This window comes from Doryrhamphus excisus, linkage group LG16 (assembly GCF_037039965.1).
Source record: "Doryrhamphus excisus strain RoL-2023G ecotype Guam linkage group LG16, RoL_Dexc_Guam_v1.1, whole genome shotgun sequence".
Classification (NCBI taxonomy): Eukaryota; Metazoa; Chordata; class Actinopteri; order Syngnathiformes; family Syngnathidae; genus Doryrhamphus; species Doryrhamphus excisus.
This window is the reverse complement of record NC_136372.1, coordinates 10,688,906-10,715,659: the sequence shown is the minus strand read 5'-3', so window position 1 is coordinate 10,715,659 and position 26,754 is coordinate 10,688,906. Positions and strand designations below refer to the sequence as shown.

The following is a 26,754-nucleotide window of genomic DNA, read 5'->3' as shown; positions in this document are numbered from 1 at the left end:
ACCCCACAGTAACATCCAAAGAACTGCAGGCCTCACTTACCTCAGTTGTCCATCATCCACAATCCTTATGTGAAACATTAACACATTTCTTTCCATTTTCTGTGCATTTTAACAAGAGAAAACGACTTAGTATGAGCTAGCTAAGAATGTACATCATTAGGACGTACCTACAGTATTTTGACTACTAAAAAAACCCTTGAACAATTTTTTTTATACATACATCCTGTGATCATGCATTAACAAGTACACTGATAAGATTTAATCATTACAGTATGATGATAACTTAAAACAAACTATGCGCCTTGATCTCACATACTAGACCAGGAGCTTATGCTAGTTCCGCCAACAACACCTACAATGTCCGCTCTTATTGGTGTCGTGGAAAATTTCCGCTGGCGCCAGTGGAGAAAAGAAATAAACTGCTCAACGACAGACCTGTCTTTTTTAGTATTTATTCTGCAGAAGGGAAGACAGTTGGAACGGACAGTTGAGCGTCTGCCCCAAGTGTCCCCCTGAAGCACAGGACAGAAGCATAGTTATACAAAGATTATCAGGAATATACTAGGTGCAAGGACGTCTCACGGGATAATCAGAACACGTTGACATGGAAACGCCATTGGACAAACTTGTTTTAGAGACAGAGGGGTTGGAGCCACAAGCAAATAGTCACAACACAGCATAGGCTAGGAAATCAGTCCGACTTTAGCACATAAGCAAAAATACTGTATTTGTTCAAATCAACTGACCTAATGCTATACTATAAGATTTCCATCACATTAGGATGGCTGTGTCTTCCAGCACAAGACGTGTGCTCCAGTGCTGACAGCAAACAAGGATCTTGTTGAGTCCTTGTTGCAAAATTGAGAGCAACGTATCCACTTTTCCATCTGTGAATGACGCGGAAAAGAGCAGCTACAGTGTAGTGTACAGTGCAGTGTACTAACACAAATCCCAAGAGGATTTATGTTAGTACACCAGATGAAAATGTTTTTTTAATGTTAGCTTCTCCAATAGTAATATTGCCGTAGCTTAGTTATTATACAAGTCAGTTATGTAAATGGAACACTTGGCATTTTGGGGAGTTTTTTTTTGTGAAGACTATAGGTATTTCTCATCTGTTGTAAGCTAGCTCATATTAACAGTTTAACCTTTCACTCTATTGAATATATTTTGCTAAAGCACTTGTATGTAATAAAGGAGAATAATATTATGTATTAATGTACATTAGAGTATTATTTCGTTGATATTGTTGATTCATTATGTTGTGGTATTTATCCATCCATCCAAGTATTAGTAACGCTAGCCTTAAACTGTACAGTATTTACTTATCGATGCCAAAATTGTATCGGCTCGTGCAGCTAGATGATGGATCCACGACGGAGTAGTGATTACTCTGAACTGGAGGAGCGTACGCGTCCACGAGTGCGTCGGTGCGCGGTCACGCACAAGTCCTGCTGTCACGAGCTTGATCCAGGCAGCGGGGTGAAGGCTTGGAGAATTTGCAACGGGCACAAATTATACGATCCGTCTTATTTAGCCAATTTACAGAAAACGGGTATATTTTTTCTATCACCGGCTGGCAACCAACCAATACAATTAACAGTGTTGTTTGACTCAACCTGTGATGTCTTGCGGTATTTGAACGCAATTTGCTAGCCAGCTAGCTAGCTAGCTGCCGAGCTAGCTGTGCGCTGCGAGTGACTTAACGGTGCGTTTGTTTGCCTACCATTAAATATAAAAAATATATTGAGCACATTATGTGGTGTGAACAATAGTTAACTTCTGTCGCTGTGTGTCGTGTTCGTCGCTCCTTTTATCACTCACTCGGGAAGGATTGAATGAAATAGCTTGACATAGCCAGCGGAAACGAGACAGTTAACGGGGATAAGGTTTATTTACCGTCCTCCTCCTTGATCACCGCCATCCAGAGAACCTTACCGTCAATACCTTGCGGAGACGATTAACAATTGCTACAAAAACCGCTACATCCGCGTTTTTTTGGAGATCGAGCGACAGTGCTAAGTAGCTACAGCTATCTTTACGCTCCAAGTCCACTCCACTCAAGAAGAAGCTGACCAGCAGCGGTTCATTTTCCACCTTTAGGCCGGACGGAAAGCTGCAAAAATGCCGGCTGTATCGAAAGGAGATGGAATGCGAGGATTAGCTGTTTTCATTTCGGACATAAGGAATTGTAAGTGACACATTTTATGGGTTTTGGCATGCTTGTTGGCACCGATTCAGCAGCGCTGATAGCATCAGTTGCTGTTCTCCTGTTTTCTGGTTTCCCCTTTTGAGGTCCATTTGACAAAAGTGGTGTTTATGTTACTATTTCAAGTGTAAAATAGCTTTCTATGCATTTTCTTGTCCAGGTTGGTGGAAAGCAATAAACCCATTCCCATATACTGTATGTTTTTGTTGTAAATGCAGTTTAGATGGTATCTGTCTTGTTACACATCCACGAGGAAGACTGGATTTTCAACAAGACTATGCAAAATCCAAACTTGTTAAGTTAACATTTTGGATGCCTTACCCCCACATAAACAGTTTGTTTTTGTTTTTTATAACACAGGGGTGTCCAAATTGCAGCCTGGGGGCCATTTCTAGTCCACAGCTTTTATTTTTTTTATTAGCCACTTGGGACATTGTAATAATATTACCCAAGGTCTGCAAGTTATCAATGGCAGTGTGTTGCAGGGGTGGGGGTGATGACGTAATGGTCTAATTAGCACAATTCGGCATGACCCAAATGTCAGTGTTGGGTGTGGACAGGTTCATCTGACTTTTACACATCATTGTGCATCTTAAATCCTACTACTACTGTATATTGTAAGAATATTGTATGTTGTAAGAATGTGCTGGATGTGGACAGGTTCATCTGAGCTTTTTTGTGCCATAAGTACACATCATTGTGCATCTAATATCCTACTACTGTATATTGTAACGTAAAGTGGAGTTGTTGCTGGAGTACACAGCATGCCTTGCGGGCACTTGCTAAATAAGATTTAATCTGGTTAATACATTTCATAAGTACTTCTGGGTTAAAAAAAATTGTATTTCAGATGGTCACATTTTGATAAAGTTTGACATGAGCACTGATAGATAGGTAAGCATCTTCCCTAACTTTTATTCCAGTTTGATGGTTGCATCCTTCCATTTGAACAGCTTGAATTTGAGCTTAAATTTTTTCAGCCGTTCACCATAGCTGTGTTTTAAGTCTGTTTTAAGTCTGCAAGGGGAAAGTTTAACAGCCATGATTAAGCAGCATCCGACGTATACAAAGCCTACATTTCGAGCGAATTTCAACACTTTCAACACTCTCACAGTTTCAACACTAATATAAATGAAATGTTCAAGATTAAATACTTCTAATATACAAAATAATCATCAAACTTCTTTGTACATATACAGTAACACACATACAGCAAGAAACAACTTCATGCCGTGTCTGCTCTCTGCTCCGTTCTCCTTGCACCATGAGACATTCAGGTGCACTGTTTTTCATTGTTTTTCCCGTAGCCATTAAGACAATCGGTGTTCCCCTGGGGGGGCTTGCACACCATTTTGGGAACCTATGCTCTAGCTCATTGCTTGTCAAAGGATTTGGGGGCAATTTTGATATTTTTCATTTAGTAAGAAAGGTTAAAACAAATCCAATATTCTAAAATGTTTAAAGAATAAAACTCCCTGGGTATCAGCTTTATTATTCGAATGAACATTTTCTCTTTATATCATGCCTTTATGCTCCTTTTTTTCGTTTTTTTTTTCTCGTAATTGTATTGTTTGTGCACGTCTGGGCTGGCCTCTGGACAACCTTTTTAACAAAGTCAAATTTGAGACAATGGATTACGTACTATTCTAGAAGAATGTTTTATATGCTCCAAAAATCTATAGTATAAACTTATACAGTGTACAGAGGGGACAGAGTTGTTTGAAAAATGCCCATAAATTCATATTGTTTTGCACTTACAAACACCAGAAATACGATTTTGCTTATGATCTGGATAAATGGACTATTTAGGGTTAGTAGCAGAGCCTCGGGGAAGGCTTACAGCCATGCCCATATAAGGAAGTCCGCCCCTCTGTGACATCACAAAGAGCTCTTTTACCACGCCTTTTGAAACAGCGTGTTTTGAGCCATCCCAAACTTCTTTTAGGGCACACTTCCCAATGCGGCAACCTCATTATCTGAAACTTTGGCATCAAGAGAATACTACATTGTGGAAAAAGCATAAAAGGTCCCTTTTAGCTAATGAACATATGGTCAAAAAACAAAACTCGATTTGTACATTGAATGACATTGTACATCAAAAGAAGTCGTCAATAAGTCTATATCAACATACTCATCAAGTCCCGGTACATCCTATGTGGATGTCAGTCAGTCCAAGGGGCATCAACTTAACTGTTTCCACTGTGTGCGTTTTTGAATTGGTCTTTACTACATAGAGACACAAGTTGGAACAAAGGTTGCCTAATTAATTGGCGTGAAAGTACACTGTTAAATTGAGCTTTTGAGAATCTAAAGCTTTATTTAAATTCACGGCCAAAGCCATTACACTGCAATATTATTGATTCCTCACACTGTACCACTGTCTCTCCCATGGCAGGTAAAAGCAAGGAAGCAGAGATCAAACGGATCAATAAAGAGCTGGCCAACATTCGCTCCAAATTCAAAGGGGACAAGGCTCTTGATGGCTACAGCAAGAAGAAATATGTGTGCAAGTTGCTGTTTATCTTCCTGCTCGGCCATGATATTGACTTTGGACACATGGAGGCCGTCAACCTGCTGAGTTCCAACAAGTACACAGAAAAGCAGATTGTAAGTTATCGTTAATGTGTTTGTGTTGTGGTAGCACAGTGGAACCTCCGAGGTCAAATATGGGATACTGCTTGACCTCTGGTTTCTTCTGTTTATGCTTGAGGAGCTACAGTACCCGTGATGCTTAGAGTGCCCGACCAGGAAGTAGTGAAATAGCTGTGACGAACACATTTTTTGATAGAAGTCTTATGTAGAGATTGTGTTTTGATCTGACAAATCTTAAGTAACTTTGAGCGAGTGTATAATTACTTCTGCTTGAACATCAACACATGGAACGCGAGTGTGTGACGATAGGAACACTGTGTGCAGGCGGGATTGCAAAGTTTGTAGTGTGAGTCAAACACTTATTGTTGGGTTCCAATTCTACCTCTCATTGCCACAAATAGATGAATGTATGGGAAAGACCAAGTGGGCTTATTTGACTGTTTGACAATGTAAAATGAATATCTTCCCACATACACTTGTCTGACTAAACCAGAGAAAAATAGATTGACACAACGGGGGCTCAAATAACTTGGTGTCATCTTTACCACAGTGGGCTTCATCCCAGGTTCCCAAAGCCTGAGCTACTTTTATAACTGACATCCTGGAATCTCAGTTGCCCACAAACTGTTTAGTTTTAAAATTCAAAGTCATCTTAATGTTTTCTGTCAGTGTTACCCCTACATTTTTACTTCATCCCCCTCGACAGTAAAGCAGAAGAGATGGTATATGTGCACAGTACAGATTTATTGACTGTTTGGATGACAGTCACAGGAACAGGAAACATTGAGTAAGCAGAACAGTGTGGTCAGCAAATTGACTCCTGTTCCACCAAAGACAACTGAGCAACCAATAGAGTAGGGGTGGACAACTGCAAATGTCGGTATCAATCGGATACCAAGTAATTTGCTGACTTATATTCAAGTCAATATGCCCCCCCCCCCAATTTTTTTTTGTACTCTGCACTCGAGACGCCAGTCAATGCTACGCTGGCTTGCTCCTCCCCCTCTCTCTTGCATCGTGTGACGACAACCTAAAAACCTACAAAAAAAATCTTGAGTGTATACAGCTCCACAGTGAACTGTACTGTGACTCGCAGATCACTTTTCTTTGAGATCATGCAGGGTTCCACACAAATCTACTTGGCCCAAGTCACATGCACAACTCAACAGAGATTATAAGAAAATGTGGTAGCACAGTTGTAGCTCAACATTGTAGAGAAAAGTTTGGGTTTTTTTTGTGTCAGGAAGTCTATATTTTCTAACCCGATGTGATATTTCCTTATTATTATTATTTTTATGTATTATATTTCTAGGAAAAAGTGCTTAACAACTAATGTGTCATCTTCTGAATTTGAAATTCAGATTAGTTTGGTAGGTTTATTTGTGAAGATAAAATTTTGTTTGTTTGACCTTCTCAGTCACAAAGGTAGGAAAAATACAAATAAAAAAATGGACTTACTAGTCAATTACGTCATTACTTGCATTTTGCATTTGTGGTTTATATTGATTCGGACCGTATACAGCCTAACAGATGACTCTATTATAGGCTCAAACAAGCTTCAGATTAAGAAAGTAATTTTTACTGGCGGCTTCAACTGTGCTGGTTATCTGTCAAATTCAATTCAACTTGGAAACAACAAACTTGTCTGCAGAAAGACTATGAAATGATGGGTGCTTTGAGTAGCATTATTTATTAACTCTTCTGGTCTCATCTACAAAAATGTGTGTTGAATTCTGACCAAACGTCAGTCACCAAAACAAAATGTGTTCCAAAAAGAGGCGTATGTACACGTTTATACAGTTTGTGGTTTATCTATCCCACCTTGAGTAGAAGTGTGCGGATAATACTGAAAATACTGTAAAAAATATAATTTGGAGGACACAGCAGTGGCATAACAAAGATGAGCAATAGCACGCCCACTGTCATCAGTGTGAATCATCAAAATATTAGGTGTATTATGGCGAATTAATGTTGTGTATTCAAAGCACAACAATAAGCAAAAGGAAACTAAGCAACTTTATTAGCGCTGCAAAAATCAATCAATGATTAATCGATTATCCAGTTAGTTGACAGCTATTATTAATCGTTTCATTCAAAAATGTATTGTAAATATCCTGATTTCAGCCTCTCAAATGTGACTTTTTTTTGCTCCATGACTTACACAAAATAAACACACTTAGGACACTGATAAATTGTTACTTACTGCTTGCTCAGTCCACACGCCCAAGTAATGTTGAAAAGGCGTCAGGCTTCAGCAGCAGTTTGTCCAGCTCGTCATAAAACAGAGTAAAACAGAGTAAAACAGAGTAAAACAGAGTAAAATGCTGTTGACAGATTAAAATACGTTTCTTTTGCTGGTAGGGAATCAGGAACTCAAACCACTTGTGCCTGATGATGGCATAAACAGAGGAGCAGCGCTTGGGAGGGGGCGGAGGAAGTAGAGATTGAGGGAGGGCTGAGAGCTTATCTGTGTACAGACACGCCCATATAAGTCCGCCCCTCTGTGACGTCACAAAGGAACACTTTTGCAACGCCTTTTGAAACCGAGCGTTTTGAGCCATCCCAAACTTCTTTCAGGGCTCACTTCCAAATGTGCAAAACTCATTATCTGAAACTTTGGCATCGAGAACACAAAATTTTAGCTACATTTATAAGTCAGAAAAGTGGAAAAAGCCTATTAAGTCACCTTTAAATCCGATTAAAAAAAATAATCGAACGATTTATCGGTTATTAAAATATCCTTAATTGCAGCCTTAAAGTTTATGCACATGGCCCTGACAGTACAAGTGATGGCTGTGGTATGACAAATAAATGTTGCTATTGATGACGTATTGCACATGCAATGAACATCCGTAATGTTTTTTGATAAATTGTGCAAAGAAAATCCAACAACGCAGTACTGAGGACATATTAGCTGTGTGTCTTGTAAACCTACCCCCTATAGAATTACTTAATTCACAACTTGATGTTTGTTCTAATTAATATTAATTGTCTATTATATAATAAATGATGAAATACTGTATTCAAGCGCTGGTTGTGTTTTTCATGTATCTTTTAGTCCAGATACTACACTCCTGCGTGGTAGGATGGTGTTTATAAAACATTTGGACTGCTATCACAGGTATCAGTTTATTTGCAGTCACCATATGTTGACAAGCACAGACAATATTGGACTTTACATTAGATTGACATCACTGATTGACAAATCATGTCCTTCAGTGTCATTCATATCTCATCCCGTTGTCCTTTGCACTCATTCTCCAGGGCTACCTATTCATCTCAGTGCTGGTCAACAGCAACAGCGAGCTGATCCGTCTGATTAACAACGCCATCAAAAATGACCTGTCCAGCCGCAACCCCACTTTCATGTGCCTGGCTCTTCACTGCATTGCCAACGTCGGCAGTCGTGAGATGGCTGAGGCCTTTGCCAGTGAAATTCCACGCATCTTGGTTGCTGGGTGAGTGTGTGTTTCTATTGTGTTTTTTTTTCACATTGCATCCTTCAGGCTACACTTAACCACTGCGCTGTACCCTAGTGATACCATGGATAGTGTGAAACAGTCAGCTGCCCTCTGTCTGCTGCGGTTGTATAAAACATCCCCGGACTTGGTGCTGATGGGGGAGTGGACATCCCGCGTGGTGCACCTTCTCAATGACCAACATATGGTAAGAATTGAGTTTGCTGTGCTTTCATGCAAGTGTCTTCAATTGGGTATTCAGTATTGATTATATAATGAAAGGCTGATTTGTTTGCTTGGAACTGTTGCACTGTGCTACATACACACAGGCAATTAATGCACTCATCTAAACCGAATCCTCCGAGCATGCAATGATTGGGGGGGGCACATGAAAGAGCGCCCCAAGCAGTCTTTGGGAAGCGAACTGGCTCCTCTCCAGTAAGCAGTCCCAATTTTGATATTGTTAATCCTTTAGTGGGACAGCAGTCCTTACAGGCTGTGTACAGGCTGTGTGTAATTCTACATACAGTGTATATTTGCGGTGCGGCATTCTCTCACCTGCATATTTATGGATTTATTTTTGCAGCTTTAAATTGTATAGAATTTTTATAACTAGAAAGTGGTTGGATGGTTCTATCGGCAGGGGAGAAAAGGGTGCTGCAACTATGAATCCAGCAAAGGGTGCTGCCTCAGAAGTCAATTTACTAATTTTCTAGCAGGAAGATACCGCGACACAATGTGATGTTGTGTAATGGCATTTTTCTATAAATAAACTGTAAATGCATTGCAAATGGCTCTTGTGTACAACACAATTTCATTGTCATTTTAGTAGGGATTCCCCAATCAGCATTTTATACACTTTTAGACACAACATACTTGATTGAATTTTTCAAGGGAACGTTATATCACTGGTAAAACTTAGATAAGACACCTTCTTCAAGGAGACTTTAATGGCACTCCAGCAGGACCCCCAGGCAGTCGGCAGACCACCACTGCTGATGAAGGCCGGCCATCCGGTCTGAGGAGTCCAACCACTTTTCGGGCTGTCCACCGTCTAACTCCAATTGCTATGCACATACGGGCGAGTGTCCACTGTTGGCCACATTAGCTGCCACCCAACTGATGATCACAATGCCAGTCTCTAAAAAGTCACCACACCCCGCCAAGTGCCCGACCCTCTAAATGCTGCATTAAATTAAAGTTTTTACCACCCCAGCAAGATATTTTTTGTGGCATGTTAAGAGGTGCAAAATTTACATCTCTCTCACAAACAGGTAAGTCCCACACGGCAGCCATTATTATTTTGGCTTTGGCATGCAGTGGGAAGGAGAAGCTCACTACATGCTGCAATAGTACAGCCAGAAGTGGTCAGCTTTTGTGATCAGTGTTGAAGCACCTGTATCAGCATATGCCGATGACATGCCTCTTCACGGAAATCGTCCAATTTTGATCGGCGGCTGATCGATTGAGGCACCCTTAATTTTTAGGCTACTTTATATCTAATTCAAATCAGCAGTTGATACCCATTTATCAGTTTCTCCATTGCTGGAATAAGTTTTGCCTATTATCTGCTTTGCTGAATGATCCCTTATTCCATGTATGTGTTTATAGGGTGTGGTGACAGCAGCCATTTCACTTATCACCTGTTTGAGCCAGAAGAATCCAGATGAGTTCAAGACCTGTGTTTCCCTGGCGGTGTCTCGACTCAGCAGGGTGGGTTGCAATTTACTTTGATTATATTTACTGTCACACAGAAGATATTACATATAACATGCACGTTTGTTCAGCCAGATGTAAGCAGACAGTCATTGTCAGGTAGACTGGTTGGATTTTATTTATGTTGTATGTCATAAGACAGAGATCATGTCGATTTGTAACGAGCATGTAGGAAAAAGTACATGCATCCCTGATAAATATGTACAACATACATAAATATGGGACATTGTCATTCAAGGTTGTTTCTGACATTTTACATCTCTTTCACTTACATAGATTGTGTCATCAGCCTCCACGGACCTGCAGGATTACACCTACTACTTTGTTCCAGCACCATGGCTGTCTTGCAAACTTCTGCGTCTGCTGCAATGCTATCCTCCCCCCGAAGATGGCGCTGTAAAGGGCCGCCTGGTGGAGTGTCTGGAAACCATCCTCAACAAGGCCCAAGAGCCTCCCAAGTCAAAGAAAGTGCAGCATTCCAATGCTAAGAATGCTATCCTGTTTGAGGCTATTTCTCTTATCATCCACTATGACAGGTAAGCGTGCATTTTGTTACTTACTGTGGTAGAAACCTAAGTCACTGTGTTCAGGGTATAATGCTGTGTAACTACGCAGTGGTTATTTTGCTGTCAGCATAAGAGGGACCACTGTAACTGTGTTGCTCAGATGTTCTTTCTGGTGTGTGTTTTCCTCTCCAGTGAGCCAAATCTGCTGGTGCGAGCCTGTAATCAGCTGGGCCAGTTCCTGCAGCACAGAGAGACTAACCTGCGTTACCTGGCTCTGGAAAGCATGTGTACTCTGGCCAGTTCCGAGTTTTCCCATGAAGCAGTCAAGACGCATATTGAGACGGTCATAAATGCCCTAAAGGTGATATATTCCACTTCAAAGTGTTTTAATCATATACAATATATTATGCGGTGACATTGATGTATATAATATAATAGAACTGTTACACATTGCATGCCTAAGATTTCCCATATTCTGTTTTCTAATAATTTTTTTTGGCATCTGCAGACTGAGAGGGATGTTAGTGTTCGACAGAGAGCGGCAGACCTGCTGTACGCCATGTGTGATCGCAGCAATGCCAAGCAGATCGTAGCCGAGATGCTCAGCTACCTTGAGACAGCAGACTACTCCATCCGAGAGGAGATGGTGTGTGAAACCGCTCAAATAAGATGTTCAATTCATTTGGTTTTTATTTACTGTACACTCAAGTACCGAAGCTAAATGAAGAGATATTTTGTTTTCCAAAGTGGCAAACATTTGAGTGAACAATAACAACAGAACGTATTGACTTACACCTAAAACAAATGTCTTTGGATTCAAACATTCATTTTTGTCATCATCCAGGTGCTCAAAGTAGCCATTCTAGCCGAGAAGTATGCTGTCGATTATTCATGGTACGTCGACACCATTCTCAATCTCATCCGCATTGCTGGCGATTATGTCAGTGAAGAGGTATGGTACCGTGTCATCCAGATTGTCATCAACCGTGATGATGTGCAAGGCTACGCTGCCAAGACGGTCTTTGAGGTACTCCTACCTTTTTATAAACGCTGAAATGTCTCACAATACAAATTACATTATGTAGATATTGGCGTCCTCCCTACAAAGCATGTGTCAAATTAGCTGACAATGTCATTGTCAAAGATCAAAGGTCCTATCTGGTTGCTCCCTCTCTCACAAACACATGACAGTAGGGCTGTCCGTGTGACTCATCAGTAGAACTTTGGCTTGCAAATGAAAAGAGGGTCATCAAACAGATCACAGTGCAAACCAAAAAATAAACAATACAACAAAGTCAACTAAGTTACCACACAACTTTAAGCAACCACCATTTTCTATGACAACAACAAACACATAACGTTTACAAATTGCCCGCAAGGCATGCTGCGTACTCCAGTGGCAACTCCCCACGATGCTTCAATCTGGAGAGATATTTGATGTACAACAATCAGATATTAAAATCAGAACACACAAGACGCATCATTTTAATCGCCGATGCAGGGCGTCCGTGGCTCAAGAGGTAGAGCAGACACTTCACTTGCCTCCTTGTCTCCAGTGCTGCCCACATTTGTGTATGAATGTGAAAGGAGTGAGTGAATAATAGGTTTTTTGTGAAGCGCTTTGGATACCTTGCGCTATAAAATCAAATCCAGATTATTAAGATAAGGTGCACAGACACATGTTGATCACTAAACAAAATAAACAATTATCTGTAAGTCAATAACTATCTCCTGTTGTTAAAGGGGAACTGCACTTTTTTTTATTATTTTGCCCATCACTCACAATCTTTATGTGAAACATGAACTCAGATTTCTTTCCCATTTCTGTGCCTTATAACAAGCGAAAACAAGTTAATAGGAGCTAGCTAACAATGCGCATCATTGGGACACACCTGTTTTGACTATGAAGCCCTCTAAAAATAAAAAACCCTCTAACAATGTTGCATGTACACTAATGTAATACTTACAGTATCTTGCCTTATTTTGATCATTTCAAACACTAACAAAACTTCCTTTCTAGGCCGCATTGATACACATTGATACATATAATTATGCTAGTTCTGTCAACAGCAGCATAGATACAGCGACAACACTTACAATGTCCGGTCTCATTAGGATGGCTGTGTATTCCAGCACAAGATGTGTGCTACAGTCCTCAGGTAAAAAATGCTGACGGCAAACGAGGATCTTGTTGAGTCTTTGTAGCGAAATTGAGAGCTAGGTATCCACTCTTTTGTCTTTGAATGACACTGAGACTAGCAATTAGCGAGGCGTCGTGTTAGGCCGCATGATAAAAATAGTTTTTCATATTAGCTGCTACAATAATAATATAGTTGTAGCTAGGTTAATATACAGTGGTATGAAAACGTTTGGGCACCCCTGGTCATTTTCAAGAGTTTCCTTTTATAAATCACTGGTTGTTTGGATCAGCAATTTCAGTTAAATATATCATATAGCAGACAAACACACTGATTCGTCTTCTCTGAAGAGAAGCACCATTGTAACCTCAAAACAACTGCCAAATGGCTTTAAAGCAAAGATTGTTCAACATCATGGTCTAGGGGAAGGATAGAAAAAGCTAGCTCAGAGCTTTCAGCTGTCAGGTTCCACTCTGAGCAACACAGTGAGGAAATGGAAGACCACATACACAGTCCAAGGTAAGGCCCGGAGTGGTAGGCCAAGAAAAATCTCAGATAGGCAGAGGTGAAGGATGGTGAGAACAGTCGACTTCAAGAAGCCTTTTCTGCGCACATGACACAAACAGAGTTGCTTGAGGTATGCTAAAGCACATTTGAACAAGCCGGCTTCATTTTTGGATAAAGGTGCTGTGGACTGATTAAGCTAAAATTGAGTTATTTGGACATAACATGGGGCGGTATGCATGGCGGATGAAGAACACAGCATTCCAAGACAAACACTTGCTACCCACAGTAACATTTGGTGGTGGTTCCATCATGCTGTGGGGCTGTGTGGCCAGTGCAGGTACTGGAAATCTTGATGAAGTTGAAGGCTGCATGCATTCCAGTCAGTATCAGCAGGTTCTGGTCAACAGTGTTCAACAATCAGCGACAAGGTTGATGCAAAGCCGATACTTAAGCATCAAAATACATATTTCCCATAGAAAAGGGAAAGAAATATGTGTTTGTGTTTCACATAAGGATCGTGAATGATGGGCAATGACTATTTTCCATTATGTCGACATAAGTCAGACAATCTAAGAGATGTTTACATAAATGGGTTGCACTTTACAGTAATGTTCCTGCTGCTTATCATATAATGTAATGTTTTTGTTTCTTTCAGGCCCTGCAAGCCCCCGCCTGTCACGAGAACATGGTGAAAGTTGGCGGCTACATTCTTGGAGAATTTGGTAATCTCATTGCTGGTGACCCCCGTTCCAGGTATGTTTTTTTTTTAGGCTCAGTGCCATATGAATATTTAATAAGCAGCATAAAAATAAGTTGTTTTGTGTTTTTTTTCCTAGCCCCTTGGTCCAGTTCAACCTCCTTCACTCCAAGTTCCACCTGTGCTCAGTGCCGACTCGTGCTCTACTGCTGTCGGCCTACATCAAATTCATCAACTTGTTCCCAGAGACCAAGAGTACAATCCAGGAGGTTCTTCGTTGCGACAGCCAGATTCGTAATTCTGATGTCGAGCTGCAGCAGCGTGCTGTGGAATATTTGAAACTTTCTTCGATTGCCAGTACCGATGTCTTGGTTAGTTCTTGTTAGATCAAATTTTCATGTTCAATATTAACCACAAAATGCCTACACATTTGCAATGAGTATCAAAAGTAACTATTCAATTAATATTTTCAGTTTGACGGTGCCAAAGACCATTCTAAAACACTGATTCTCAGCTTTTGTGTGTCTGACATGTTCTCAGTGCAACACGGGTCTTTTCCTGGGCAAAAAAATTGTACAAAAAGAACCCGATGTTCATGAATTCACCCGTTCTTGTGCGTGCTATTGGCTTGCTAGTGCTTGTACACCACTTATATAGACAACTTTGTCAAGCTTGAGTGGGAAGGAAGGACACTGAGTGGGGAATTGAACAAATGGTGGGGTGCGGTTCGCATGAGAGTGACACAAGCTGTGACGCCTGGGGAATTCCGCCCACAATGCAGACTTCTAGGTATGACGGTAGAGCGGACTGAGGCGTTTCATACCCAATTGGTTCTGCTAGCTCAGGCAGACAGGTGCTCTACAGAATAATTGGCATTTATTAGACTTCCCTGGTGACTTAATCAGAAGAAGAGAAGGTACATTTGTGTATTTCACTCTGTATGAATTGTACTCGTATCAGGACAACTGGACTCACTTGACTTTCTTGGCAATATTGTACCTCTTGTACTGAAAACCTTTACAGACACTTTTTATTTGAATATTTTTTAGTATATTCAAACAAACTGTGTGTCCAAACCTTTCCCAAAATATAAGGATGTGGGGGGGCCACAATGGTGCATTTTGTGCACTGATGATTCCAAAACCGGTCCAGTGTTAAGTCAACATTTGCTCATCTATCTGAAAAAATAACATCTTAGCTTTGTGTTATAAGCGAGAAAGCAAAATATCCTTATCCTCTGCCAAAATATTGTGTGTCTTATCTGCAGTGATCACATTTTTAAAAATGTCGTTTCTGTTTGTTGAATTTTATAGGCCACCGTTCTGGAGGAGATGCCTCCTTTCCCCGAGAGGGAGTCTTCAATTTTGGCTAAACTGAAGAAGAAGAAGGGTCCTGGTGCAGTATCAGTGACAGACCTGGAAGACAACAAACGAGAAGGCGGGGAGCTGAATGGAGGCGGTGAACGGGGCCCGGACACAGCAGCCATGGCTGCCTCCAATGCTGTAAGCAGATTTTGTGCAGGCTGCATTTCAGCAGTCAGAGTATAGTAGATCCTTGCCGATTTGCAGTTCGGCATGGGGGGCCCCCACATGTTCACAGATTCTTTTTATGCTTTAAATTGTAAGTGAATGTGATTTTAAAGTGATTTGATGCAGGGGAAGGAAAGTGTGCTGGAGCTATGAATCCAGCATGGCATTGTCTCAAGTCAATACACTCAACAAGTACAACATAAGTACATAGCTGTCAAACGTACTGAAAGACCACAATATCCCTTACTTTCACTAATTTTCCCTTATTTTCTGACAATTACACGCATACAGTACTGAAATTGAAGCCTAACTCCCACAAATAGCAGGGATCAACTGCTGTTCCAAAATCTTCTTAGAATAAGTGATTTAAGTGTACCTTTCTTTCCAGTCTACCCCATCCCCATCAGCAGACCTCCTTGGCATCCGATCTGGACCCCCTGTTGGCACAGCTCCAACCAGTGCTGGCAGCCTGCTGGTGGATGTGTTCTCTGAAGCAGGCCCTGCTGCACCTTCCGCTGCGGTGAATGACGACGGCTTCCTAAGGTGACAAATCAACCTATTGAGCAGATGTAGAATCCTTTGTGAGGGTCGTGTTTCATAGCCCATGTTTCAAATCCCCTCTTACCTTGGCATCAGTTGTTCACCTGGGAAGATGAGATTACTCCAATATGTTCAGTGTCTTGGTTACTTCAAATGTAAAACTCTTTACAAGGCACTTGAAATTGTGACTCTCAAACATTTTTTCAAAGGTTGATGCTAGGCTTTGTCACATTGTCTTTAAACTTTGATTGGAGTTGGTGTTTGTTGTGTGTTTGTTCAGTAAGAATGCTTTTTCAACTTGTGAATTATGTATGATGGTTGTTCTTCTTTACTCTTTGTCTGATTTGGACCTGTCAACCTGGAGAAAGTGCATTCAGATATTTGTCTAAATTTTCTGTTATGCTCGGAGTCCACTGGGCCGGTGCCAGTTCGATCGCTTTGGCGCCGAATTAACAGCGAGCCACTACGCACCAATCACATAATCTTTTGGGCCACTGGCACCACCTGAACCCGGCCCAATGGACTCCTAGCATCATTGGCGCAACTTGGCTCGTGCCATTACATTTGGAATACATACATGTATTCCAATAGGCGGATTGTTTGCGCCATTACATTCCAGTGGATCCCAATAGGCAGATTGTTTGCAAAATTTGGTTCCACTTGGTGGACACTTTGCGTCGATTCCTTGATGCAAGTGGCGCAACGAAGATTTTAAACATTTTGAAATTTTCTTGCTGCCAAACTAAATTTTTGCCGCCATTATGGGTCACCATGAGCCAATTGGGAGGCAGTTTGAGCCACTGCACGCCACTAGGCACCTTATTGGCGACAGTAGGCACCACAGCAAATTGCTGGTCAGTGGACTTTTAGCATTAAATGCGTCCCCGCAGGACTACAGTCTGATGACATAAACGTCTGATTAGCATAATTGGCCATGATGCAAACCAAAACAGAAAGTGTAAGTTATTGACTTACGAATGTTGGATTCATTTCCATCAGGCTTGTTGGTATTTTCTGGGCTACATGTGAGTGCGCTGATATGAAAGATAATGTCCATGTCATGCATCTATTCGTGATAAACAGATGTGATATATTGTGCGACGGAGTCATGCGCATCAGGTGTATTAAGAAGCAGGTACAAACACGTAGCGGCAAATTTATTGGTGCAAACTCCATCTGTGGCGGTCCAAATGTATTTGTGGCGATTCCACCCCAAATTTGTAAATGTATAGGAAACATTACATTGTAGTCAAGATAAAATTACAATAGAAGCTCTGTCAGATAAGAGTATAATACATCATACTGTATATAAACAGAAGAATCAAAATAAATAAATATACACAAAGGGAGGAAAGACGTGTCAACCTCCCATTCGCATGCCTTTTCAGAAGCCCTTTTCTGAGAAAATGAGTGGATTGCATTTATTTGAATTGGTGAACCAACCAACGGAGCCCGGGGTTGGGGCCCCCCCCCTAAAGTAAGGCACCAACGCTCCCGTCCACAAAGTCAGCTCACCCTATCACTTTAATCACACAGACTGTGTGGACTGGGTGTTGTGTGGTGTAGCATAATGAATCAGTCTTAAGTGAGCGTTATTGTGGACTTCTCCCCGGTTGCCAGGTCTACTTTACTTGTCTGTTCATTTGAACTTTCTGTGTATGTGACTCTTTGGTCTTTTTCTCTCCTTTCCTTCTCTCCATTTTCCTGCGTGCTTGCGTGTGTCTGTGTGCGCGTCTGTCCTCCGTCCTATACCGTGATTGGACATTGACAGAGATCTGGAACAGCCCACCTCTGAGACCTCTGACTCCCTATTGGTGGAGGGTTCTGGTGACTCGGAGTAAGGGCCCTGTAGTAAACTACAGACTAGCTAGAAACCCACTACTATTATGGCACCATCACGCTGTCATAATATCATTGATATCACAGAATGTTGGTAATTAGGGTTGGGCGATATGGACCTTAGCATACATCACAATATTTTTGGGATGTATCACGATATGATGATGATAAACGATATAAAATTTTAATTCTGCCTTTCAATTATACTGTATACTATATATATTATAGTAATCTAATTACATGTAGGAAATTTAAAGCCACTGTCTTGTATAAAAAGCTACAACCGTTAAGCCATATAATGAAATACACTGGTCTCAAATTGGAAAGCACATTTATTTATTGGTAACAAAGTGGCTAACTTTTCTAATGGGATGTCGTCAGCCTCTGCACCCATTGCTACAAAATCTTCAACAAACTGTAATGCCTGTGATTAAGAAAGATATAGTCACCCATCCAGTTCCAACTGCATATGCTTGTCCGGTAGTATGTGTGTCGACAATGTCTGTACGAGGAATTGGGCACAATAATAAACGTGTTTTCTGTCTTCACTCAGAGCCTGCACACCGTCCTCGGGCATTGTAAAACAGCCCTTACATTAAAGCGGTGAAGATATACTCATCCGGCAAGAGTCGCACACTAAACCACACTAGCATGCGAAACTAAGATAACCCAGCTGGCTTCCATTCCATTCATTCTCCAACAACCTTTGCCGGTTGTTTAGTGTTTAGTTCAGGAGAATGCGGTTTAGTGTTTATAGTGAGAACATTCCTTCATCTTACGATGACAGCATTTGATTCATCCTATGTATCAATGTCCGCCGCGGCGTACTACTTGGTTTGTTTACATTTATCATTTCTATCGGTATGAGTCTTTTTCTTATCATTGGAAGACTCTATACCGGTATATGAAAAAAAAAATATCACCCAACCCTATTGGTAATGTTTGTTTCTGTTAATAGGTAGCTTGCTGACCCATTTAGTTTAGATTTGCATCAAAGATCTTGAATTACAGAAGTCTCAATGACATATCATTAAATCACACGATATTGCAATAACATTAGTCCATTGTTTAATGCAATGTAATGTAATGCAGGTTTACACAACATGGAGTGCAACAGCAGGACACCTATACATTAACATTGCACTGATATGAGAAAAAAAAAACATGTATTTTGCACAACAAATTTATAATGATTGGCATCAAGCTACTGCTAATTAGTTGCCTATGTACTGTACTGCTTACAGTAAATCATGTGAACTGTGCCTGTGGTAGAGTGCAGTCTGAATGTATTTGGAAAGTTATTCATTTTCTTTTCTATTGGTTGCAGATACGGTCATTTTACCTGCAAGTACTGACTTTATATTATATACAGTGTTTCCCACAGGACTATGATCTATAAACGGCATTGATAAGCTAATGTATACGTCAGTGTATATGTAATAGCCCACTATATTGATGAGCAAATGTGTTGATGATAGTGCATGATGGTAGTTTTTTAAGGCTTCTGATTGGCCAAAATGTGCGTGACAGCCAGTGATTTTTTTTGTGTGTGTTTTTTTTATGTGCCAGTAATGACGAGCTACACACAGTCCCATTATAATTTGTTTAAGAGTATAGAATATATAGTATATATAGAAAGAGGTAGTGGCAAATCTAAACATAAAACAATATATGGGAAACACTGATATACAGTATATATGTCTTTGCAGGGTGTTGTCTGTGTTGCATGTTGAATTATGACCTTAAGTCAAAGCTGAATATTAATAACATCTCTTCTGGCCCATTTCATATTCATTATTTATCAGAAAATGTCCAAATACATACTGCTGGTATTTGTAATTATCATTTTTTTGGTATGCTGTTACTAACCATTTCTCCATTTTATCTTTTTTCCTCTTCTCTTCTGTTCTTCTTAACCAATCTCCCATCGCATCGCCTGCATGCCACATGTCGTGTGGATGTCTTCTTTCCTTCACACACATCCGTGACTCTTTTATTTTCTGTGGTCTGTCTCTCTCTCTCTCTCTCTCTCTCTCTCTCTCTTTCTCTCTCCGTCCTTGCGTCTTGTGGTCTTTCAGCTCTGCTCCTCCCTCTGAGGATCCTGCTCCCCCTCTGTCTGACGCTGATGAACTTCTTAACAAGTAAGGGCTGCTGTCTCTATGTGCGTGCAAGCTTTGAAAAATATTTTCTCTTAGATTATTCCAATTTTCGGCTGTTTTTTATGTATTTATTTTTTTTAATGGTTAATGATAATACACTCGTAAAGCTGGTGAATTTAGAAGTAAATATGAGTCAGCTCTGGTTACTGGAAATTTTGTGGATTTTAGTTTTTTCTATGAAAATAAGCAGAAAATGACTATGGCCACAGTTAAAAAAATATGACATTTTGAGGGGGGAAAAGGTAGTATTAGGAATAGGAAAGTATTAGTATAGGAAAGCACATGCTTCTCTGTTCTGGCTGCTCAGTACAATATGGCAGTTGATTTCAATAATATAAGTTCGATATGTTCATCTCTGACGATGTAACCGGACTTTTCAGTGGCATTGCTTCTTTTTACACTTGTATGATAATTACAAATTGCAGGTCCACTGTATCTTCAAATGGGTTTATGTGTGTCCTACTTTAAGTAGGGTTGTAGTTTTTAGCCTCGTTCGACCGGGATCTATGGGGCTATAAGGTTAGGAACCATGTGACCCCAAATCCCTGTCACGCAATAATTAGAAACAGGTGCTCCAGAGGGCAAAAGTTGAATCTTTGGAAAGTGTTTGACTCTCCCTGCCTTCACTGTGTGCTGTTGCTGTGGTGTTTGCTTGCTTTTTCTGTACATGTATCATTTCAATTAAAACTGTCTTCATCTCACAGGTTTGTGTGCAAGAACAATGGTGTTCTGTTTGAGAATCAGCTTCTACAGATTGGCATCAAATCCGAATATCGTCAAAATCTGGGTGAGTAATGAGGCTGCTTGAGAAGCTGCTTGGTTGTCTGCTTGGCACTGTCTGGTTGTATTTAGTGTGTAATGCACTTAAGTCCAATATGCAGGGTGTCCCTAAAGTCTGGACATATATCATATATTATACCTACATGATAATATGCATTAATATACATACAGTACATGCTGTATTTGTGTGTACAAATGTTGGGGATGTTCCGATTAGGATTTTATGCTGCCAATACTGATAATCTATGTGTGAAATCTACCAATGCCAATACCGATCACATATGTACATGCAGTGTTAATTTTTAAATGTACTACTGTACTACATTTATTTCTAGTCTTCTCACAACCTGAATGAAAAGCATGTTTATCCATATCTGTTGGGTCCCTCCAGCTGCATCCGCAGCCTCCTGAAGCACATATGAACATATGAGTGATACTATGTTGAGAGCCTGTTGTATTCATTGACAAGTTGTCTTTCTCATAGGGAGAATGTATTTATTCTATGGGAACAAGACATCAGTGCAATTTGCCAGCTTCACCACTACAGTCAACTGTCCTGGAGAGCTTCAGTCTCATATCCTTTCATTTCGTTGCCTGTCATGGATGGGATCGAACCTTCAGGCAAGGCAGTATACATGTGGACCTGCAAGATATTTTAGCATTTTCCTGGCAAATGTCTGAAGTTGAAGTAGATTTGTTTTTTCATTGGACTTATATCGACCACACTGATTCCAATGTTTAAACCTATATTATCAAGAAGGTGTTTCATGGTCCATAACAGCAAACCACAGCTTAATGTTCAGACCAAACCAGTGGAGCCACTGGTGGAGGGAGGAGCCCAAATCCAGCAGGTCCTCAACATCGAGTGTCTGACTGACTTTTCTGATGCTCCACTGCTCAACATCAAGTTCAGGTGAGCTCGAACAAGAACCACAAGTCTGAATAACTGACGTGTGTCATGTTGTTTTGCCTCATCTTTATGTTGGCACTCAGCGCTAGGATGCAAGGGCCACTTTGTGATTTAGTAAAGGAGCACATGTCGATATGCTAAGAAATGGTACATTTTTCAAGAAAAAAAATGCAGCTTTTCCCCATTTTTGGTAATTTTTAAAAATTTTCCAAATGTTAAACCTTCTTTAAATATTCTTACCCCCAACTTAATTTTCCAAAAATGACAAATTCATTTTCTTTTGTTTCTCATATTACAGCTTTTTTATGATGCTATTGTCTTAAAATTAAGTACATTCTCAAAAGATACATTTTTTGCCTAATATTTTGACTTTATTCTAAGTCAAAACATTGTAACATTGGAACCTTGGTTAACCTTGGTTAACCTCTGGGGTTTTTTCAGTTAACATTGAAATTTTTCCTCAGTTTGCATGCTTTCACCACTTAATGTACAGCATGACGCATCTCTTGTAGTATTCTGAATACACTGAGTTCAATATCATCAACACTTGACTTAACACAAAGCATGTTTTTCTAATTTTACAATTGTAGTTTTACATGTAGAAAACAATTATTTGTGTGTATAAATGACGAATGAAAGTGATAAATGAACATTCAAGGTTACTTTAACCTTCATTAAAGACTTCATTGTTCCCAAAGATGATTACCAAATTGATTCAGCTAGCATTCGTTAGTCGGACCTTCTGGAATTACTGACACTAATCAAGGTTCCACTGTACTACAGATATGGAGGAGCTCTGCAAAACTTGACCCTCAAGCTGCCTGTCACCATCAATAAGTTCTTCCAACCGACTGAAATGTCCTCAAATGATTTCTTTCAGCGTTGGAAACAGCTGAGCCAGTAAGGTTTTGTCATGAAGTGTTTTGCCAGTGTATTCAGGGTCACTTGTAAAGCTTTTGTGGACTCTCCTTTAGGCCTCAACAAGAAGCACAAAAGATATTCAAGGCCAACCACAGCATGGACACAGAAGTACTTAAGGCTAAGGTATGTTTTTCTTCTTTTTTGGTATTTGTAATGTGCAGTATTTGTCTTCACACTAGCTCGGCCTCGCTTCTAATTTGACTCTGGATAGCACTGATGCATGTGAAATGCACCAATATGGCGTTAGGGAAATATATAAGGAATATAACAAATTATTAGAAGCATACAGAAAATACATTTACAGTGAAAAATGTCAGTCTGCGCTAATTTTAAAGACTTTGTACACATCATTGTACATGTACAGAGTTGTAGCGACAAGCTACACAGTCCCATTTTGTGTTCATCTGTGAGTTTTCCCATAATGCATTTCATTTGAGAAAACAATTTCTCTGGAAAAGAATAGAGCATAGAAAATGATGGATGGAGCTGCAATACTGCCTCTGTCCACCAGAGGAAGCCAGAGGACTCAGAGCTCAAAAGCCAGAGGGAGTCTGTAATTGCGGCGCCTCAATGAATGGGTGGACCAGGCCCAAAACCTTATGGGAAAACTTCTAAAATGTTGTCTAAGGGTTAAAGTCATATTGGTACATTGTATATTTGTAAGGTACATCTTTTGAGTGTTAATTTGATGCATGATGGATTTAGTGTTGTTGTTAGTCTTTGAAAGATGACACCTTGAGTCAGACTGTTATCTTGTTATACTGTTATATATAATGATATCCTGTGATTTCCAATGGGTTGACAATGCACAGATAATAGTAGATCTGAAGTAACTGAGATGTTACAACATTAGAATTTAAATTAAATCAAGCCACATGTGTCCATGTTGTAACGTGGCATATTTACATAAAAAGACACACTATAAACCTTGCAATCCTACCTACACTCCATGTTCCCGATGAGTGAGACATGAGGTGCTCAGATCGGATTTTAACAGCTGCTGCAGTCCAAGCCGAAGCTGTCGTAATTCTACACTTGATCAAACTTAATTAAGATTTGTCGGATCAAAACATGCTCAATGCACAGTCCAGAATTGCTCATTACTGGATCTTTTTTTTGTAGCTATTGGGACTCGGAGCGGCCCTGCTGGACAATGTCGATCCAAACCCAGAGAACTACGTGTCTGCTGGAGTGATCCAGACCAAGGGTCAGCAGGTTGGCTGTCTGTTAAGACTGGAGCCCAACGCCCAGGCACAGGTACAACACACATAATTCATTTCAATTCACATCATTTCATTCTAGTTTCACACAAAAATGTTTCATGCCTTTGTAAAATATCCAATGTGTATATTTTTTTTCAAACGTTTAACTGATTTTGACCTTTACTAATGAATGGAATTTCATGGTACCCGTCATATTTAATGGAGAATACGTTACCTAAATTCCATACCTAAGTTAAACACTGTTCAAGGAACACCTATAAACATATAAAATACATTAATAAATATATTAAATACAAAAAAAAAAGCAAACGACTCCCTGCTGTTACTCTTGTGGTTGTCTTGCATACTGGAAGGGGTGTTGCAAAGAAGGGAGAGTCGGGCTTATCAGGAGGAGAAAGTCTCAACAATGCAACTACACTGCATAGTTACTGTATCACCGTCCATTTTTCAAAGTAGCCGATTCAGGATGTTGGTATGGGTGACAGCCACAGCAGTATCCCATGTTTTTGGGGGATTTCTATTGAGAATTGTTGTTGGGAGATAATTCAAAACTGCCATAAAAGCCTGTTGTTGGGGCAGTGAAATGCGATGCTTGTGTGTCTCACTGAATGCCACAGTAACATTACTGACACCTGGTGACCATTGTAGAATACTACTTATCTAATGACATCTGAACCTGTCTTCTGAATGCCTTGTATTTCAATTTACCTTCATTTATGGCGTACATTGTTGTTATTTACTGCAGTGCTGTTCTAATTAGGGTGTTTGTATGTGCAGATGTACCGACTGACGCTGCGCTGCAGCAAGGACTCTGTGTCAAAGCGTCTCTGTGAGCTGCTGGCCCAGCAGTTCTAGATTTGCAAGAGCTCCAGAACTTTATCAAGACCAGTCCTCCCAGCACCCCCACCAGCGATCTCTCCCCTCCTGTCTCTTCCCACACATGTCCCTCCAGCAAAGGATCTTAAAAAAAAAACCTACATAAGGGAAAAAGCAGCCGCTGTTAGCAGCAGCGGCCATATTATTGTCATTATTCTAATTCATCTTCAATTTGTTTATTAACATCATGCAACATTACGTTTGTTTTTGGTGTTTACCTGTGTCGCGGCCAGGACTGCGAGTGTGTGTGTGTTTGTATGTGAGCATGTGTATGTCTGCTTTATCCTGGCTGCTGTGTATTACTGATGCTTTGTGTACAGTGTGTGTGGGTGGATGTTTGCGTTGATGTTGATCAATTGGGAGATAGTATTCATCATATACATGCCTCTATCTTCTCCCAAGCCCTTTACACACACATATAATTCCTTGTGGCCCAATAATGAAGGAAGAACATGCTCTCTGTTCATTTGACACATTCCCTATGATCATAGGCCAGTGAAAATGCACTTAAGGCTTTTTGGCACGAGTCCCGAGTGTGACCAACCTGATTTTTCTGCTCTGAAATGAGTCAACTCGATGCTTTGTTTGGTATCAATGTGTCTGTAAATAAGCGGCAGTGTGTTTACTTTATTGCGTTCATAGACATTCCCATCAAGCCCGGGCTGCCCATGTAGAAAGATGGAAGTCAGTTTCCACTCCTTATCCACGGCTCTGCTGTGTAAACCTAAAAAATGATGAAGCTGCTAATTGTCTTTTTGAGACAAGCGTCATCTGTCATCAACAGCTTATTTGCTTCTTTTTTTTTTTTCAAAGACAAAACTTTAAAGGTGAATGTTCGTCGTCCGCCCCAACATATGACAAATAAGATATGCTCCACTTGCTGCTTCATGGTCAGTATAGAACACAATAAATGCAGCATACATTTTTTTTCCAGCATTTGGCAAGGACCATCCATCTATCCCCGTCTAGATAGCGGTATTCTTTGATTCACAAGTTTGTGTCTTGGGCTTCCTGAGCAGCAGTGATGTACTGTAGTGGAAGAATACTAGACTTGTCCATTATAATTACAGAGGACTCTATATGTGTGACTGGAAGCAGGTAATACAACAGACAAAGACATTGTCAAATTACAATCTATGGCTGCACGGCAGTCACAAATCATTGTAGTGAAAAGCTTTTTTTGTCATTCTGTGAGTGTGTGTGTGCGTGTGTGTGTGTGTTGTCCACTGGTTAATGCAGCCTCATGTATTTGATGTTTAAAAGAAAATGTCCAATACCTGTGTTAGAATTAAGAGTTACTCTGTAATGAAAAATGTGAAAGTAAAACTATGCCATATATCTGATATGATGACTTTTGTGTTCACTGTTCTGTGTTCATTCTTACAGCGTGACCTGCATTCCCCTGCTTTTATGTAAGACATTTAAGTGTATAAGTACCTTCATACTGACAAGCAAAATGCAGTGTAGTGTCAGTTACTGTATACCCGGATGTTGCACAAAAAGGGCCGACATGGCGAGTGCGCAGTGATGTAGAGATATGCAAGTCATGAATGAGTCGTTCAGAACTTGTTAGTGTTGTACTGCATTGTGGCTCACAGCCTTACTCGTCTTCATTAAGCCATTTCCCCTTGCTACCACTAGCTAAGTTGAACAAGTAAACCAGTTAACGTCGCTGTAGTGCAGCTGCTACTCTTAACTGCATTTGTATCAATTAGGGCTCTCAAATGATTACAAATTGTAAACAAATTCATCTGTTTTCACTTATTAATTAATCACCATTTGCAACTATATGCCAATTGTTACTGTATTTTATGGACAAAAAGAAATGACAGGACACATTTGTATAAATGAACAGCTCCAAAAGCTTAAAGGATAAATATTTGCCCTAGTCTCTTTAACGGGCTGCACGGCGAGTGGTTAGCGCACAGGCCTCACAACTAGGAGACCCAAGTTCAATTCCACCCTTGGCCATCTCTGTGTGGAGTTTGCATGTTCTCCTTGTGCATTTGTGGGTTTTTTCCGGGTACTCCGGTTTCCTCCCACATTCCAAAAACATGCTAGGTTAATTGGTGACTCCAAATTGTCCATAGATATGAATGTGAGTGTGAATGGTTGTTTGTCTATATGTGCCCTGTGATTGGCTGGCCACCAGTC

The 26,754-nt window shown here is 40.4% G+C and overlaps 1 protein-coding gene across 4 annotated transcripts; it reads left to right on the top strand.

Annotated features, from left to right (window-relative positions):
* Positions 1–1,436: 1,436 nt before the first annotated feature.
* ap2a1 (adaptor related protein complex 2 subunit alpha 1) lies at positions 1,437–25,943 on the top strand. Of its 4 annotated transcripts, none has more exons than XM_058049210.2 (23): positions 1,452–1,482; positions 2,104–2,191; positions 4,605–4,816; positions 8,066–8,259; positions 8,338–8,467; positions 9,871–9,972; positions 10,252–10,511; positions 10,674–10,842; positions 10,990–11,127; positions 11,326–11,508; positions 13,782–13,879; positions 13,963–14,194; positions 15,137–15,325; positions 15,741–15,895; positions 17,664–17,729; positions 19,810–19,872; positions 20,595–20,677; positions 21,155–21,241; positions 21,457–21,583; positions 22,364–22,480; positions 22,555–22,624; positions 23,624–23,758; positions 24,502–25,943. In XM_058049210.2, the coding sequence occupies exons 2-23, from the start codon at positions 2,125–2,127 to the stop codon at positions 24,577–24,579; spliced, it is 2,955 nt and encodes a 984-aa protein (XP_057905193.2). In that variant the 5' UTR covers positions 1,452–1,482; positions 2,104–2,124; the 3' UTR covers positions 24,580–25,943. The 4 variants fall into 4 exon arrangements, with proteins under 4 accessions (XP_078653167.1, XP_078653168.1, XP_057905193.2 ...); XM_058049215.2 differs by having other exon boundaries at positions 1,454–1,555; XM_078797041.1 differs by lacking the exon at positions 17,664–17,729 and having other exon boundaries at positions 1,437–2,191.
* Positions 25,944–26,754: the final 811 nt, after the last annotated feature.